The 17639-nt window shown below is 46.3% G+C and overlaps 1 protein-coding gene across 9 annotated transcripts in view; it reads left to right on the plus strand.

Annotated features, from left to right (window-relative positions):
- Window positions 1-17639, plus strand: part of MOB2 (MOB kinase activator 2) — a 112635-nt gene that overhangs the window by 80075 nt on the left and 14921 nt on the right. Inside the window, exon 1 of one of the 9 annotated variants that reach the window (XM_083838574.1) lies at window positions 2462-2650. The exons of 7 other annotated variants lie outside the window; for them this stretch is intronic. In XM_083838574.1, the coding sequence (XP_083694700.1) occupies window positions 2541-2650 (110 nt within the window). In that variant the 5' untranslated portion in view covers window positions 2462-2540. Of the gene's footprint in view, window positions 1-2461; window positions 2651-2760; window positions 3277-17639 lie in introns of those variants that run through there. One more of the 9 variants, XM_083838575.1, reaches the window with a different exon arrangement.

Consider the following 17639-nt stretch of genomic DNA (forward strand, 5'->3'; position numbering starts at 1 on the left):
ATGTATTGTGTAAATGGTGGGGAATGGGGTCTGCTCTTCCCACCAAATTGCATTGTGCCATTGATTCACCAGGGTGGGTGGTGATGGTGCTATTCTGCTGCAGCTAAAGCAGCTGCAGGTCCACTCAGAGGTACTTGCAGTAGGGTTTCCTTGATGACTTCAGTATGTGGCCCCATGGTCTTTCAAGCCCAGCAAGGATGTGTAAGAAGCACTTTGCTGCTGTTGAAACCCACTTGTTCCTAAGGTTGGACCCAGCAGTCGCTATGTGCAGGGGTGTTGAGGAAGCAAGTGAGAAAGAAGCTAGTGATGACTGTAAATAGCCCGACTATCGGGTAGCTCTAAGACACACCCTTGAGGAAATGCAGATATGCTCCCTTCAGAATATGCATGCATGGAGATCATACCAGTGGTTGTGTTCAAATAAATGCATTGCTTTTAGATAGAGTACTGCTCTTTCTGGCTGCAGCAGCTTTCAAGTAAATCCGTCTGTGTCTGCACATGTGCTCTAAATCCTTTTAAAATGTGAGAATCCACGCTGCACGTGTTTTAAATTACTGTGTGTTGATGCCCTATAAATAAAGCATACGTGCTTAAGTTGTGCTTCCTATAATAAACTTGTTTCAGTTTTATTGTTTTGGAGCACTTAAAGTTGACTATGAGATACTGAATTGTCCCACAACTTGCAAAAAATCTAGTGATGCAGGTGAAGCGGCATGCAGTTGATCCCAAAAGGGGGTGCTGCTTGAAAGGAGGGATCCTGAGAGGTGGAGGAAGGACTATAGAATGGGTGCAGCGGGGCTGTGCTGGTGAGCAGAGCAAAGTAAGCGTTGGCTTGATGCAGGAGCTAACAGAGAAGTGGGTCACTTATCTAGGTCAAAGTGACAAGATTAACAGCTTTAAAAACTTAATTTCAGCCGATCTATTGGTCCTGATGGCAAAACATCGGTCCCTAAACTTGGGCCCCCATGCGAGGTCATTGAAGCTCCGTTTTTGGAGAGATGTGCAGCCCTCAGAGTCACGGGGAGGCCAGCTTTCCTAACAACCGTACACCGCAGAGCTGTGTTTATTTTGGTTTGACCCCTGGATTTTTCTTGAATTTACTTTGGATAGACAGAATTTCATTAGAACTTAAGCTGCTTTATGTCCCAGGCTTGTTGTTTTTAGGGTGGTTTTTTAACAAACAAAATTCTCTCTGTGCAGATCTCACTGGTGAACAAACAGAAAGAGGGCAACTTCTCTCTTGGCAGGTGTCCTTCCTGGGTTTGCCAGGACTGCTGCCCGACAGTGGGGCCGTGACAAGCCGGTGTTACTGGGGGAGAAGCCTGAGTGGGCACTGGATTTTTTGGAGATTGGGTAATCTTCTGTACAAGGCACAGGACTGCAGAGTTGGAAAGCTGAGCTCTGTTCTCTGTTCAGCTGCGGGCTTTGTGTGTGCTATCAGTGAAGTCGTTAGGACCCCGTCTTAAATGGGATGCTTGGAGGGTGGGAATAAAAATACCTCCTGCTTCACAGGGAGGTGTTGGAGGCCTGGCCGTGTGACTTGCAGTCAGCAGCACGTCAATGAGAAATACTGCTGCCTGCGTGGGTGCTTTGGGACAGAGTAGCACATATTTCTCCGAGTTGCATCATGTGGCTGTAGTTTCTTGGGTTTGTGCAAAGAGCAGCCACGCTCCTGTCTGCGCTCAGCGAGTGAGGGAGGTGCTGGCGGTGGTAGTGGTGCTGTTTGTGCTGGGTTTAACAGAGAGGAGACTCAGCCTTCTGTTTACGGAGGTGCCAGTTTAGCACATGGACAGAAGAGCTTGGCCGTGTTCCCTTGGGGAACAGTGCTGTCCCGTGCAGCTGGTGTTGTGGGTGTACACAGAGTGGCAAAGCCATGGCGTGTTTGCCAAGACATCCCAGGTTGGTCTTGGCATGTCAGAATGAGCAGCACCCTCAGGGCTTCTTGTTCTAGGCGGCATCATGCCACGTCTGTTGTGTTTTTGTCACAATTTGGCTCTAAATGCCGCGTTGGCCAGCAGTGGGCACAGCTGCCTTCTAGAAAAGTCTGTGCTGGGTGGCATGGCCGAGGAGCTGGCCGCGTAGCGCCCCTCGAGTCTTTGTGCCTGCAGGTGAGGCGGTTTTGTGGTGCGAAGGCAATGTTGTGTGGTGACAGGCCTCGTGTTCGGGGACCCTGCTTCCTCACGGGCTGGCACCGAGCGCCTGCCCCTCACCCCCACCTTCACAGCCAGGTGCCTCGTGCTGGCTGCACTTAGACCCCTCCGCAGCTGATCCCCCCACAGCGGAGCTCCCCGCCCGCTCTCCAGCCCCTTCGGCCGGCGCGGAGCCGAGCCAGGCGGCCGGGCCCTTCCCTCCCCACCGCCGCCCCCTCAGCCCCGGGCTGGGCCGGGCCGGGCCGGGCGGAGGAGCCGCGGTGCCGCCCGCCCCCGGCCGCCCATTGGCGGCTCCTGGGCGGGGGCCGGGCCGGGCCCGGGGCGGAGAGCGGCGGAGAGGCCGAGCCGAGCGGAGCCGTGCCGTGCCGTGCCGAGCCCCGCCGCCGGACCATGGTCGGGGATCACTGCAGCCTCCCCGGCGAACGGCCCGTCCGAGCCCCGAGCCCCAAGGCCGGGCTGAGCTGCAAGATGGTCCTGCAGGCGGTGGGCAAGGTGCTGCGGTAAGGAGAGGGCTGGGGAGAGCCGGGGCTGGGGGCCGGGGGGGCCGGAGCCCGTCCTGCTGCTTCCCCGTGGCTCAGGGCTGGCCGGGGACTGCAGCGCCGCGACCCCAGGCAGCCTCGTCCCTGCCCCGGCTTGATTTTGGTCGTCCCCGTTCCCTGCTGCTAAATGTTTGTCAGCAGGAGCACTAGCCCTTCCCCTGGGGCTCGCAGCTCTCCTTGCCCCCAAAAGAGTAGGGGAGCCGGTTATTGAGGCCGAGAGGAGGAGGGCACCATCCTCATCTCAAGGCGGCTTGGTGAGAGCCGCTCGGAGCTGCTCCTGACGTAACTCGCGCTTCTTTCCCTGTAGAAAACATCGCTTTAAGGAATTCAGGTTTCTTTCTCAGCTTTTAACGAGTTTAACATCCCTCCTTTCTGTATTTTTTTGGGGGGGTGGCACCATTCAATACGGTGTTACGCAGCTGGCCATATCATAAAACCCCTTGGCTGGCAGCTTGCTATTCATGCCGTGAACCTTTTGAAGTTTTTGGTAGCTGCTCTGCTGGCATCGCTCCCAGATGTAAATAGATGGGTGCCTCTGCAGGGAAGTGGTGCCAAACCTTTTGTTCAGCATCCGTGGCCGTCTATCTGTAAGTATAGGTAACTTCCTGCGGCTTAGCAGGGAAACATCGCTTTGATTTGTTCAGTGTGCATTTTTTCAAATGTATAACAAAAGCTCTTCCTGTCTCCTCCAACTGGAGGACGTGCAGAAATTGTGCAGAATTTATTTGCTTTTTTTCCCCCAAGGTTTCTTTTCTACATATGCTATAAAACTTGTGAAAGCAGGAAAAAGTTGCTGTTGTACGTGACATATTTCGGCCTCGGGAATTAATAGCAAACCTTTGTCTTGCTGAAGCTGTTACTAGATGGTAGTGATTAGTATTTTGGAGTTTTGTTTACTTTCATGTCTTTTCATGCTGGATTATCTCCATTTAGGGAGTTCTCTAGAGTTAGAAATGTGAACTCACAAAAACTTTCTTTAGATGCCAGACTGGTTCTCTTATTTCTCTTCTAGAATATACTTCAGCTGCCTCATCTGACCTTGTGTGCATTGCTTAATTTTGCTTTTCTTCAGTTTTTGTTCTGTAAAATAAAAACTCATCATATTTTGCAAAGAGCTCAGACAGCATAAGAGCGCAGGTACTGGCTAGGAGCCCAGGTAAATACTGAGTCTATTCAAAGCTTCCTTATTGCAGAAATCAGGTGCTTAAGAAAGGGGGAGCCTAGAGATCGTGAAAGAAAACAAGTGGGACCTGGCTCAGGAAAGCTGTGGAGGGATTTCTCTGAAGGCAGACATCCACAACTGAGCTTTGTGCACTTTGTTTCTGGTAGAGAAAAGCGGGGAGCTTGAAGACGTGGCTGAATGCAGAGCTGCATTGGCAGCCTGGTAAAGAGTGTGACTAGTGTGCACTTGGTGTGGATGTTGTAGCTGTAAAGTCAGATGAATCTCACACTTAATGTAGTGGCTGACCCTCTATTCCAGAGTAAGTGGAGGATAACGTGTATCAAGTACTGCTTCTAAGCCTGCCCTCCTGGAGCACTGAGTCTCTTGTAGTCTATGCAGACGGTGAATGAATGCTAAACTTTGGATGAAGTGATTTTTTTCTGTTTATCAGGGCTTCGGGTGACTTGGGGATGACATTAAAGGGCACCTTGCTTGTGCATAGCCAGCATTTTAGTCTTGTTTCATGGGTGAAACCGTGAACCTTCACCACTCCTTGCCCCTTCTCCACAGGCCACCAAGCACTTGTAGAACTTAACAGTGGACAAGGGATAGAGTGCCTGTCTTTTTCCCTAACTTGTCCTATATTTCTGTCTCTTTAGGGGTTTAATGGTTGTGACTTATAAAGCTCACTTGTTCCAGTGAGGTGCTTAGCCAGGATGACTTTCCTCCATGGCAAACCCATTGCACAGTAATTAAGTGAGTTGTGTGTGCCTGTAAGTAAGTTCTCTGGAAACTTTCGACATCCCTGTTGCTTTCACTAGCTGGTGGTGTAGATCCAGGCCCTCCTAGCTGCTGATGCCAAATCACGCATGTGTCGCACTCGGGGAGTAACAGTTGCCAAAGGAGAACTTGGCACTGGGAGGAAGCAAGAAGGGAAACAAAGGGATTCACGAGAAGCAGCAGCAGACTTGAGCACCTGGGAAGTGTTGAAAAGAGTGCGGGGAAAGACGACTGAACTAGAAAGGGCAAAAAACGTAACAAAAGCAACAGATGTGCTCTCAGCCTTTCTAATTAATTTTTTATGAAAGCTACTGTTAGGTTTAATACTCTTTTAAATTATTAGTGATTCAACTATGAAGAACTCTGGAGATGTTAGTATCTTTCATCACACGGGCTAGCAAACTGTATTTAACTTTTAAGGGATGGGACTGAGACTACACGCTTCTAATGATTTAAAGAAATTAAAATACCATTAGAAAAGTGTCATCTCCCCTTTTAAATTAATAGCATAGCTGAGATGAAGTTATGTGTGTTCCTCAGCCCAGTGCTTAATTAGGGCTTTCGTTTCACTTCAGATGTTTTTGAAATATGTTGATCTCATTTTTTCCCTCTCCTGTAATGAATTATATGTAATTATTCAGCCTATGGTTGGGGAGGAAGAAAAAACATGACAAAATGGATGCAATTGTTCTGTTTTTTGTTTTCTGCAAGTTGGTGGTTCTAGAGAGGCGGAAGGGGTAAAGTGAAAAAGAACAACGCAAAAAAAAAAAAGAATATTATTCTATTTTAAAAAACTAATTGTTCCAGCTTTTTGTGAAGTGGCTGATTATTGTTAGCTTCCTTGCAGTGGTGTGCTTTTTACTGACTTTGAACAGCAGAAGTGGAAGGAAAACTCAAAATTCAGCTATGTGGGAAATCTTCCCTTTTTCGTCCTTGGCTATGTGCACTCACAACTCCTCAGATCTGCGTGCTTGTGACATGTGGACATGGTTTTCGCTGCCCATGTCTGAGCCTGAGTCCTGGTTCAGACGCTCAAGTGCAGCTCAGAACTTCAGCGTTTGTGTTGTGGCACTGCAGGTCCTGCACGAATGATTTTCAGAAAATACTCATCGTGCAGCTTCATTGTCAGTGCTCATCCCTTTAAGTTTCCAGTGGAACCTAGTCCCTGTGGGATAGCTGACTAACAGTCGGTGATATGGTGTCATGGAAGAGGAATGATGAGGGCTGCAGAGTTGTGATGTCATGGTCTAATGACTTCTGATGAAGTACAGTACATTTTACATGTATACATAGTCCAGGACGAGTGTGGGAATAGGTAACTTAAACTCCTCCTCGTGAGAGAGCTTCCCTTTTTAGAGCAATGTGCAGGGATTGATTTGGAAACCAAACCAGAATCAAGGCATCCTTCCTGTGTAGATGTGCCTATTGTGGGCAGCACTAATTATGTGGAATTTTTACAGTCACTTTTCAAGAATTTGTCTTCAGTGATAGTGTGATAAGATTGCTTCCATCACAGATAAGTGGACACGTTTGTGTTGGCATCCTGGATGGTGCTATCTGTTGTTACATCCAACACTTTGAAATTAAACAAAAAAAACCCCTAAGTGTTAAGCATGTTCACGAAACAGGACACATGTGGACAGAAGCAGAGCAGGTTTACTGTGGCTGCCACTTTTCCACTGGCTCGCATGGCCCAGGACAGCTGCAGCTGGTTGTCAGTGACACTTAGGTGTATCAGCAGGGCTGAGGCAAATATTTAAAAAATAAATCCTGTTTTATCCTTTTTTAGGTTGAAATGTCTTCCAACAGTTTAGTCTGGCCTACACCATTAACAAGTAATTAGTGAGGGCCGTGTTTAGTGTTACTAATCTGATTAATGCACAAATCTGAGCAGGGTAGGGAGTAGAGAGGGAGGGGAAGGCAGCGTGCAGGGAAGGGGCTCACAGGCAAAACTATTCAGAACCACGTCAGCTATTTTTATCCTGTTCTTGTCCTTTCTCCCTCCCACAACTTTCCATTGTACCAAAATAGTTCAAAATGTTTATGGTTCAGGGCAACTGACATCAGAAACTGACCTGCTGTGCCTCACCGAATATTTCTGTAGCAGGAGATGGCTTCCTGTCAGCGGCAGCCACTGGGCTCGCGCTGAGCGGCTCAGAAAGGGCAAAAGAGCATCTCGTGCTCTGGCAAAGCGTGGCTGGGCACTAGGGGCCTTGTGGAAGCTCTGCTGTGCACAAGAAAGCACAGATGGGCTTTTGGAGATGGTTCTTTGACCCAAGTGTCCTGTCATGGTGACAGAGCAGGTCCTGACGAAGGTAGGCCCCGCGGCCTCACCAGGCCCTTCAGAGGGCCCGTCCCCCGGCGCCATGCGCAGGTAGCGAAGTCGCTGCGAAATTCGTGATGTTGTGCTTGAAAATCTGCCCCGCTACAAGCTGTAGGTACCTCTGTAGAAGGCATCTAACAGCCTCATCTCCTTCTGGAGTTTGGGACTTGAAGCTGTGTCCTGGGAGGAGGCTGTGTCTCATCAGACCTGTGTGCCAGGCACTCCTCCATTTCTTTGGAATCATTGTCACTGGTGTTTACTTCAGGAGTGTCACAATCCCGGTGTGTTTACGAAGCTTGGTAAGCCATGTACAGTGTACTAGCTTAATGAAGAAGCCAGTCTTTGTTCATTCAGAGGTATTTTACAACATCGAGCTGTATTTTGGTTGTGTGTTCTACATCCGGTGAACAGATAGCCAGAGGGAGATGACTGCTGAAATTCCTCTGTGTGTTGAAATAACCCTCTAAGGTGTCTCCAGAGCTAGTATAAGTTAGTGGAGCCTATTAACACTGAAGCTAGGCTGTTTGAACTTGTCTGAAAATGTTTATTTTCCAAGTTTATTTCTGTTTAGTGCTCCTACACTTGTTTCAATAACAAAAGTGTAGGAGATGACGGGGATTGGTTATAGCAGATGCTCCCCGGGTGAAAGGAACATTGTAGATGTCTCTAATTCCTTTTAATTTAAAAAAAAAAAAAAAGAAAAAGAAAAGAATTGTCAGTGAGTGCAGCTGGCTGTGCTCAGAAAGACAGGTAGTGACAGAACATAACTCTTAAAACAGCTTAATACCCAAAAAAAAAAAAAATCCCATCATGCCATACAAAGCTGATAGAATTAATGAAGAAAGGTACCGTGGGCTTCTTCATGGTAACTTCAATGCCAGAAAAGATGTTACATGTCCTTCGTAGCTCCTCTCACATTAGCCACTTACCCAAATTTGCTGTTCAGGCCAATGTGGCCATGTATCCCGGATTCAGAACAGCAGAGGGTTACAGGGACATATGCTGACAATCAGCAGGGTGCATTTGGCAAGACAGGAGAAAGGAAATTTGTGCTGAACTAGGTCTTCCTGACTCCTCATTATACAAAGTCCTCGGTTACAACGTGACTGCCTTTTTTTATTTTCTTCAGAACTGACCTGCTCAGGGAAAAGATAGACCATCTTGACCATCTTTATGGGACAGGGGAAATTGCATTGTCTCAGTTGAAATACTTAATTTTTCTGTTGTTTTTCAACATGCAAAACCTGTCTTGTTACATCATTCAAATGCATCAAAATGAGTGTTTTTTTCCACATCTTATTTAGCAGGTGAGCTAACTGTATCTGTTAACTGACTTGAGTTACAAGCTTTCTGAAAGGGATTCATATTGATTTTTGAAGTAGGGATTTAAGTGTTGAGACTGGATCACCCAGTGATGATATTTAGCTGCTCTCTTGAGAGACACTTCCTCCTTTATAGGAGATCATCTTTCCTTTCTTCGCGGTGAGATGGCTAACGCAGCTGTGCACCAGTAGGCATGGCTACATCCCAGTGAAACCACTGTGAACTGCCCCTCGCTGCCAGGAACTGAAATGGGGCTTCTCAGGCAAGCACACAGCCTTGTTTAAAAAGGGTTAGTCATGACCACCCCTTGTTTTGAGGTGTGATGCTGGGTTAGAAAAGCTGCTGTAAAGCACGACTTCACGTTGTGTTTTGAGCAAGAAGCTTAAATACTAGTCTCTGCTTGTGTGAAGTGATTAATTTTAAGTCCCTGTGAGCAGCTAAAGGTATTGCTTGCCATTTGCACGTGCAGCCAAGGGAACGAAACTAATTCAGCACACAACCGTTCATCTAATTCTAATATTTGGTTTGGAAAATTACTAGTCTTCCTTAACCAATTCCTTGCCTGTGCTTTCAGTGCTTAATTAAAAGAATAAGCAAGCAAGCTCTTGAAGGTAATGCTACAAGTTTGAATGCATCTATATTATTGTGTTTTTTTCTGGTTGCTAATGGATCAGTATGTGTCTACACAAAACTGTTTCTTCTGAAGCTTTTCAGTCTCCCTTGGAGTATCCTGAAAAGTAATAAATTAGAGTCAGGAATCACTACTGTCTCATAAGCTAATTAACAGTGGTTGATCTAACTGTACCAGTAATTAAACTATTATCCACCCTACTATTTTTTTCAATCATTCATTCAAATATAATTTTCTTTGACCCATAATTCTGTAGAGTTTATATTTTAAATAGATTAGTCTTCCTCTGCTGTACATAAAGCAAAATTTTGATCTTCTAGGAACTATTGAAAGGACTATAGTATTGATGACAAAACTGAACAGACAGCATTGCATCATTCTTTTGCAAAGCAGTTTAAAAATTAACTAATGGTTAGATTAGTGAATGCTTTGTACATATTATTTGTTAATGAAAGCTATCCAATTACGATAATGCTTTAATTCCTTTTACCTTCAACTCTCTCCTACCTTGTGAGAGGAGACAGTTTGTATCTTCTGTGATTTTTTTTTTTTAATAAGACAATTCATATTAAGACTGAAAGGTACTGTTTTTATTGCAAAATCTCATCAGAGGTATGCCAGGAGAGGTGGGATTTCCCTGAACTAACTTTAATTTACATTTAAAGCAAAAATAGTAAGAAAAAAAGATCAATAATAGTTGTTTTTTTTTTTTTTGCAAAGCTACCATTGAGTGACTGTGACTGTGGTAACTTTTAGCAATTAAATGTTCTTTCTAATAAAAATGCTGTAGTTCACTTCAAATGTAAGAGATAAGTTTGTCAAGCTTGACAAACAGTGGATCTGAATTTCACATGGGGCTTCTTCACATTGGTATTTCTGTGCCCAACCTGTTCAATAACTAATGACTCTGTAGGTAAATGAACTCTCAACTGTGTGCCAGTACAAATGCTTTGCAAATAAGTTCATGGGTGCAGGCATGCAAAATTGCTTGTGAATCCTGAAGACAACCTATAATTTTTTCCCTGCTCTATATCAATAGACTTTATATTGTTTACCTAAGATCCTACACAAAGACTAAGATACTTGAAATAATAGTTAGGTTGCCAGCTGTGTTTCTATGTATGCTCTCACTTGTGGTGCACTAGTGCTCTTCTGGCCTAGTAAATCCTTTTACAGTTTTTTAGATGTGAAACAGTTTATCTGAAGGATTCAGCTGCTGAAATCCTGCCTACTGCGTGATTACATAGAGATGATGTTTTCAAAGGTGGAACTGTATATGTAAGGAAGTAGCAAAACAGAGGGAAGAACTTGTTTTCACTCTTCCCAACCAAAGCAGCCAACGTAGCCTTCCAATGCAAGTCACGTTTTATGCCTAAATAATCACAACTTGCCCTGTCCTGCCGGAAGTAAAAAGACAGCCCTTCAGTGTTCCTCGCCTCTGGGACTGTGCTCAGCTGCCAGCTGACATGTTGCACCACGCTGAAATGGATTTATCTGTGGAGAGCACTGACTGGGAGTGAGTATTCCCATTAACTGTTTGGGGACTGCATCACGCAGCCTGTATTGCTGCCCTTCGTACTGCACACTGTAGTTACAAAACATATCATAAAACACTTTTGTACTTGTAAGAGTTCAGAATTATTTCAGATTACAAGTACATTAGATATTACCGTGCTTTGCAGGACAGGTAAGGTGGTGAGCGAGGCTCACACCTCTAACATACCTCCTTTGTAGGTTTTATTTAGACTGTGGTGGTACCTAAAGCTAGTTAGTACTGGTAGGTGAGTATTTTTGTGGGAAAAGGGCAGAGAGGAAAGTAAAACCGTACAAAGACAAACCTGTCTGCACCCTGGTGCTCTGAGCAGAGTACGCTGTCTGCAGTTGTGTGTCTTGGGCTGTATAGCAAGAAGTCTGCGTGCTAAGGCCAGGTTGCCATGGTGAAATAATTCCTAGCTATTAAAGCACAGTTTTACCCTGAAAAGCAGCTCTGTGCAAGCTTCATTGTGAAATCCCACGTTTACGAGGTCGTGAGGTTTCCAAATCAAATTTGCTCAGTTTGGAAATAAAAAGATAGCTTTGCGATCTGCCAGCTCTACAAACTGCCTTTGGCTTGGAAGATAACAAGCAGCGTCTTCAGTGGCTCCTGTGCGCTGGTGGTGAGCTCCCTCCCTGCAAAGGTGGACCCAAGTGTACTGCATGTGCTCTCCTGGAAAGATAGCAGGGCTGCCTCGGAATGGCTGGGAGGAGTGGCTGCTGCCAGAACTTGAATTTAACCATAATGCAGAAGTCAAAATAGCTCTTATTTAAGTGTATTACAGTGGAAGATTGCAGGAGAGAAAGTAACAACAAAAAAAACCTGCATAAGTTAATAGACATGTCTGAAAGCACACAGGTAATAGATATGTTAATTAAGTTTCCACGGTTTTACTTCAGTACGTCTTACATCCTGCAAGTTGAAAGAAAATGTAAAACCTTGAGAGGTACGGATTTTTTCATTGTTGTTTATAATTGGGTTGGTTTTACTTTTTCCTTGTTCTCGCAAACAGTTGTGCTGGCCTCCAGAATTCCAAATCATGTTGAATAAAACACAACAACAAACCTGGTAGGCCTATATTTGCCTTCTCCATAGTGTAAAAGGGTAAAGCCACCCTAAAACTTGCTTGTGTTCAAGTCTTGGTGCACATCACTTGTTCTTGTGGTTCCTTCTCACAGCTCCTGCTGTGAGAGCTTTCCCCTCTGCAGCATACAGTCTCTGAACAGCAGTAGGCTCTGGATCTCAGCTCTTCTCTGCTCTGAGCTCGGTGCTCCTCCTTCCCCCGTGTGTTTTAATTAACGAACTTCAAGCCATGCTACGGATCTCTGCCTTGGACTGAGATGTTTTCCAGTATACAAAAAAAGCTATTAATCTCCGCTGACTTTAAAAGGGTTTGAGAGAACCAATTCACATGTAAACATTTACATACGGAGCTATCTGTTTGGTGAGATGAGTCCTGTTCCTGCTGTCCAGCTGCAGTACGGGGTATATTTAGCACGCCCCTCGGAGGAGGGCAAGGAAGTGTTTGTGTTGCTATAACACAAATGGTGTTTTCCTCTAAGGGAGGCGAGGATACGGGAGCATCCTTATCTTGGGGCTGACAGCTTCGGAGCGTGCGCCTGGGAACTAAAATGAGCTGCATGTTAACGAGACAAACCCCAGAGCCCGGCACTCCGGCCCCTGTTCTCAGCTGGAAAGCTTGTGAAAGGGCTGGGTGGAGATGCTGCTGGAGAGAGTCACGGCAGCAGCGACTCTCTTGTCCCTTCGTGCCCCGTGCTGGGCTCTGCTCGGGGCAGGAGGCATCGCATGGGGCAGAGCACCCCGAGTGCCACCTTCTCCAGCAGCCCTTTGCTCCCTCCTGCTCAGGTTTTGCTTTGCCTTCAGAGCTCGCCTGCAGCTGGAGAGCTAAAAACACCACCACAACGAGAAGAAACACCACCCCGAGCCTGTCATACGCTCGGGCCTCTGGCACCTCTGACGCAGTATTGTGCTCTGTAGCTTGTTCTGAGCGCTGGGTAAATTAATTGTTGCAACACTCTGACTCTGTGACCTGCTGCATCTCTTACAACAGCCCTGATCTGGCTTCACGTAGAGCTCTTGAGAATAAACATTAGGAAAGATGTGTCCTTTTACTTTCCTAATCCTCAGATTACCAAAAACCCGGCCCGTGCTAAGTCTCTTGGGAAAAGGACCTTGCTGAGTTTTCCCGTTGGCACCTCCTGGTTTGGCTACATGGGGGCTTTTTGGCACGGAGGTAGAACAACAGTTCAAAAGGAAGAACAGGGTGGTTGCTTGGGTAGGATAATTTTCTGCGTTCCTGCTGGTGTGAGTGGTTCCTTCTAACTCACGTCACGAGTAAATACTCTGCTCTTCTGCCACGTCTCGCTGGGGCTCTGCCCTCTCCCTTGCTGCCTGGGGGGGGCCAGGACCAACGCAAGCAGTGCCCACCCCAAGGCCCCCGTGGAGGCAGCGGGGAGGTCAGAGGCACCCTCTCCTGGTCGGGGAGGAGTTCTGGCAGGTACACACGGAGAAGAAAGGAAGCCCTAGTGCAGTGTGCGTTACCACAAGAATGCACGCTGCGCATTTTTGCAGCATTAGCTGAGCCCTTCGCAAGCCCGGCCTTGCCTCCGTAGCCGTTCTTCCCAGAGCTGCGCTTTGGAGAAAAGGGGGGTCCTGCGGCCACCAGCACCTCCCAGGGAGTTGGTGGCTTTCAGAAGGCAAATGACACGTAGCTGCCATCGCAGGGGGGGCAGGCACCAAGTTAGCAGGGGCTGGACGGGCAGAGGAGAGAGGTGTTGGGTGGTGGGAGACCTGGGAAAGGGAAGGGAAGCCGGAGGCACAGCGTGGGCAGGTGCCCCGTGTTCCCCTCGCTTTGCCAGCAGCACCAGCTGGAGCTCGGTTTGGCCCCGCAGAAGTGTTTTGGGCTTTGTGCTGAGAAGCAGCATTATGAAATAAGGTTATGGCACTTGTCGTCCTTAACATGCCTGCCATGCCTTGGCACCGGCTGCGCAGCGCAGCATCCGGAGGCCGAGCAAAGATTCCCTTTTAAGGCAAAGAGCCACTCTGAGAATCCAGGAGAAAAAGTTTCCCTGGCATGGAGGGTACATTCTTCTTTCCTCCTCCCCTTAAGTAAACTATTAGTAACTTTGAAAAACAGAACAAAAATGAAGGAGCAGGGCCAGAAATGCTGCCCAAGACATTTTATTCGGCGCGGCCCCCTTAGAGCTGCGCCATAACCTGGCCCTGGAACTGACCCAGGGCAGGAGCTGGGAGGAACGGAGCTGGGGTCCCGGGGTCTGTCAGAGACCTGGGGCGAGAGGAAACGAGAGCGGAGATGGTCTGGAAGCGCGCAGTCTCCTTCCCATCCCCAGGCCCTGGAGAAACAGTCTGACCACAGCAATCCATGAGCAATTGTCTTGCAGGATGCAGTGGGTTTGGGCTTGCGTCCTAATACCTTGCAGTCTCCCTTCCCCTGCTGACGGTCTTTTCTTTCCCAGCCCTGAATGCATGCATGGACGTCCAGGATTCGTGGTCTGGGCGTGCTGTCACGTGGCGTTTTCAGCTGAAGGCTTAGCACTGGTCTTGGTTAAAACAGGACCTGTGACTGCAGAAAACTCTCCACAGGGATACTAAATCTGTATGGTTTTAGAGGAAGTCCCTCACTTTCAACTTCAGTGAAGTTCAAACAAGGCTTTTAATTCCGCCTTTTGTGCCTGCTGTACAGACAAATAAAGGCACTGAGTTCCCAGAAGGTGACTTTAAGGTGACTGCGGCCTTTAAGCCACCAGTCCTTGCGCCTCTCAGAGGGCAAAAGACTACGGACTGCTGTGGGAGGTGGGGTGGCTGGGGTAGGAAAACAGCATTTGAGAGTTTGTGGCTGGTGTGACCTGCTGCTTCGCTGCTCGTGCTGGGAGGTTGTTGCTGGGAATGACATTTTAGCTCATAAAACTGTTTCCTTCCTGCCATGAATAGGTTCTGGCGTCCCATACTTGCGCAGAGCGTTTCTGACCAGAATTTAACTGATAACTTCTTTCCGGTAAAGGGCTATGGAAAAAATAGAAGATAAGCAAAGCTGGGAGCAGTTAGCCTGCTTTTCCTTGCAAAGCTGCAGCCTTCAGGATGGCTGAGAGCTTTGTTTCTTTCCTTTCTGCAAAGGGGGAGTGCGTTAGAGGGAAAGAGCATGAGGATTCAGAGTTTTTACTTTCAGATATTTTGTTTGCTCTCCTGTTCCACACACTGACTGTGATTCCTTACCCCGAGAAGGGAAGGGGAGAGAAACTGCAGTGAAAGCCTCCAGCATGCTTTTAATTTTGAATTACAACCCCCTATTCACTGCAAGATGTAAAAACGTGAAAGTGGTCATAAGGATTGGCCTAAGAGACACCGTTAAAATGTTGGCTCGCTGCCTCACTAATTCTGCGTTGGCTTGTGTTTTAAGAAGCTAACCCCCATCCTCAGATTACCAAGAAAGTAGGTTTTGGCAAGAGTACTTTGTAATACTTCATCTGTGGAGGATGTTTTAAAACATGGTATTTCAGAAAGAAAGGAAAAAATTACAGGATGAAAATCAAAGGCAGAGATAGTTTGATACATGCAGTAATGTGGTAGTCTGGAGGAACACCTGGGCGAGGTGTGATACGGTGTCGCTGTTGGAGACTGTCATTCTCAGAAGGCTGTTTCCCATGACAGTGTTTTGGTCAGGAATGCAACAATTCAACCCTAAAATTTTCCTGCTTGTGAACCATATAAATTGTAAAGCATAAACTAGATTCTTGAAAATAGCCCCCTAAAGCCTTAGGTATATTTTTTTATATTTTGTAATATTCTGTGGGCATCTTGTTTTTGATCTTCCTTAAAACAAACTTTTCCTTTTGCGCTGCTTCTGTAGGCATTGCTATGAACCTCAGGCTCTCACTCTCCTCTCACCAGCACTGAATACATCAGCTAGATTGTCACACCTGAGAAATCTTCTTTTCTAAATTTGCTGGTGATTCCTGGAATTATACCAGTTAACCTTGGGTAATAAATAATAGCAGTTATTAAAAAATATTAACCACAAAGTAAGCGTCTTTGTGTTGCAAGGTTCATAATCTGTGGCAATTTTCATCCCCGCAGACTTGAGGTGCCTTGTGAGTTTTGAAGTTTGCAAGCAGGGAGAAATTCGCCACTTAAGGCCTGCTGGTCTTGCTCTGTTGATTTTCAAAGAGAAACCAGCATCGTTGGGACCTGGCTGGGACCTGAAACTGGTGCAGGATCCACAGGGCACAATGTTTTGCCTACAGCTCTGTTTCCTTGCCATTATGTTTTTTGGTAGGATACATATATATATATATATATATAGGATATATATATGTATCCTACCAAAAACCATAATGGATATATATATATATATAGGATATATATATATATATATATAACTTTTTAAAAGTCACTTCAAAGTGACTTTAAAGTCTTTCTAAAGTCACTCTCCCATGTGGTGTTTGTTTTTGGAAACAAACAAACAAAATAACCTTGGATTTGCCACATTAAAAAGAAGAAAGAAACTGGTGACTTGTATTTTAAAAAGAAAAACTAAATGGCCGTTCACCCCAGGGTGTAGAGAGTTGGGTGTGAAAGGTGTAGGAGATGGCGACTGAAGCCTCGTGGTTTGACCCTGAGAAGGCTGCAGTTTTCAAACTGGTGTCAGAAACTGCCCAGCTTGCTGGAGACAGCAAGATACGGTTAGAGCAGTGCTGGGCAGCTGGTTCCCTCTGGGAAAAAGGAATCCTGAATTGGTAAAGATCTTAAAATGCATGATCAGTTTAGTGAAGTTTGGCATTTCATAAACCACAGGTGTCCCATGTGTGATCAAACTTGTAATAAATGCGGCTCACATACCAAAACCGTGGACGCCTGGTACAATTCCAAAGCGATGTGAACCAAATCAGGTTAAGGAGCATGACCATGCTGTGGACGCTGTGTCCCTGACACGTCTTCAGCTAAATCAGATTGCTTCCCATGTGCTTCTTTTGAAACAAACCGTATCAGTTGTAATGGAAGCACGTCCTTAGTGTTTGTACAATGAATAAACTTTGAACCTTACAGCCAGTTTCTGGTATGAAAGGGGAATAATACTTTCCTCTTATGGTTTTAAAACTAAATACCTGGATGGTGCTTTGAAGATGCTCCAAAGAAGGTTTTTTAGACCAAGAAACTACTGGGCATCTGATCAAGAAGGAAATGAGAGAGAGAGATTAGAGGAGAATCTTGATTAACTGAGACAGGCTAACAGAGCAACCTGGGAAATTGGCATTTGTGCTCGATCTTAACGAGGCAGTTAGTCCAGGAAAAAGATCATCGTGGCCCAGCGGGCCTGTTACTCGGTGGTGTTGTCTTACACGTCTCTTTCTCCAGTGAGATCCAGGCAAGCTTCCAGCCGCTGTGTTTTCTCAGGTGAACACGAGGCTGAGTACGGGATGCAGCAGGAGCAGCAAGGAGCGTTCTCTCTGGCTGGAGCCGGTTCGTATAACCTGTTGTTAAGACACTTCACGTGAGCAACCTCTCGTGTGCCATCTCCCATCCCTTCTCCCTCTCTGAAACTTCTTCCTGGGTGTGACTTGGCCTGTGGCATCATACTCAACTGAGTGCCTAACACCAACCACACACAAACCTATCCTGGGACTTATCTGAAGGATTAGTTCGTACTCTGGTTTACCTGTCAATGAAAGCTGCTCAGTGCTGTCTCCATAGTTTCCCTAAAGATGTCTCTTCCCTTAATTAGTAGCCAAGCACTGATAGGCAGGCTTTGGGCTAACCTTGGCAGACCTCCACCATGGTGCTGCATAGCAGTTCTTCCTCCAGCTGCTTTGGAGTTGCATTGATCTGACACATAAGTGCTAAGATACATTGAACAGAATTCTCTCTCTCTCTTTTTAAGAAAAACACAGATAAACAGGAATCAGGACTTCTGTTGGCTTCAGTAATGTTTTGAAAGATACTGCCCTTTTTGTGGTCTTGCATGACATTTAGTTACGTTTTCCAGTAAATAATCTGTAGGTGATGGATTGTGGTGTTTCCTGGACAGAACAGTAGGTCTCCACAGCTCTTGACGCTTTTCCTTTCCCTGAAAGCAGGCTGAATGAGCTGGTTTCGAACATGCTGCTTTATGAGCTGCTGTAGTCTTCGCTTACAAGGGAGTTCTGGGACACCTCAGAAACA

The sequence above is a fragment of the Anser anser genome (assembly GCF_964211835.1).
Source record: "Anser anser genome assembly, chromosome: 5".
In the NCBI taxonomy this organism is placed as follows: Eukaryota; Metazoa; Chordata; class Aves; order Anseriformes; family Anatidae; genus Anser; species Anser anser.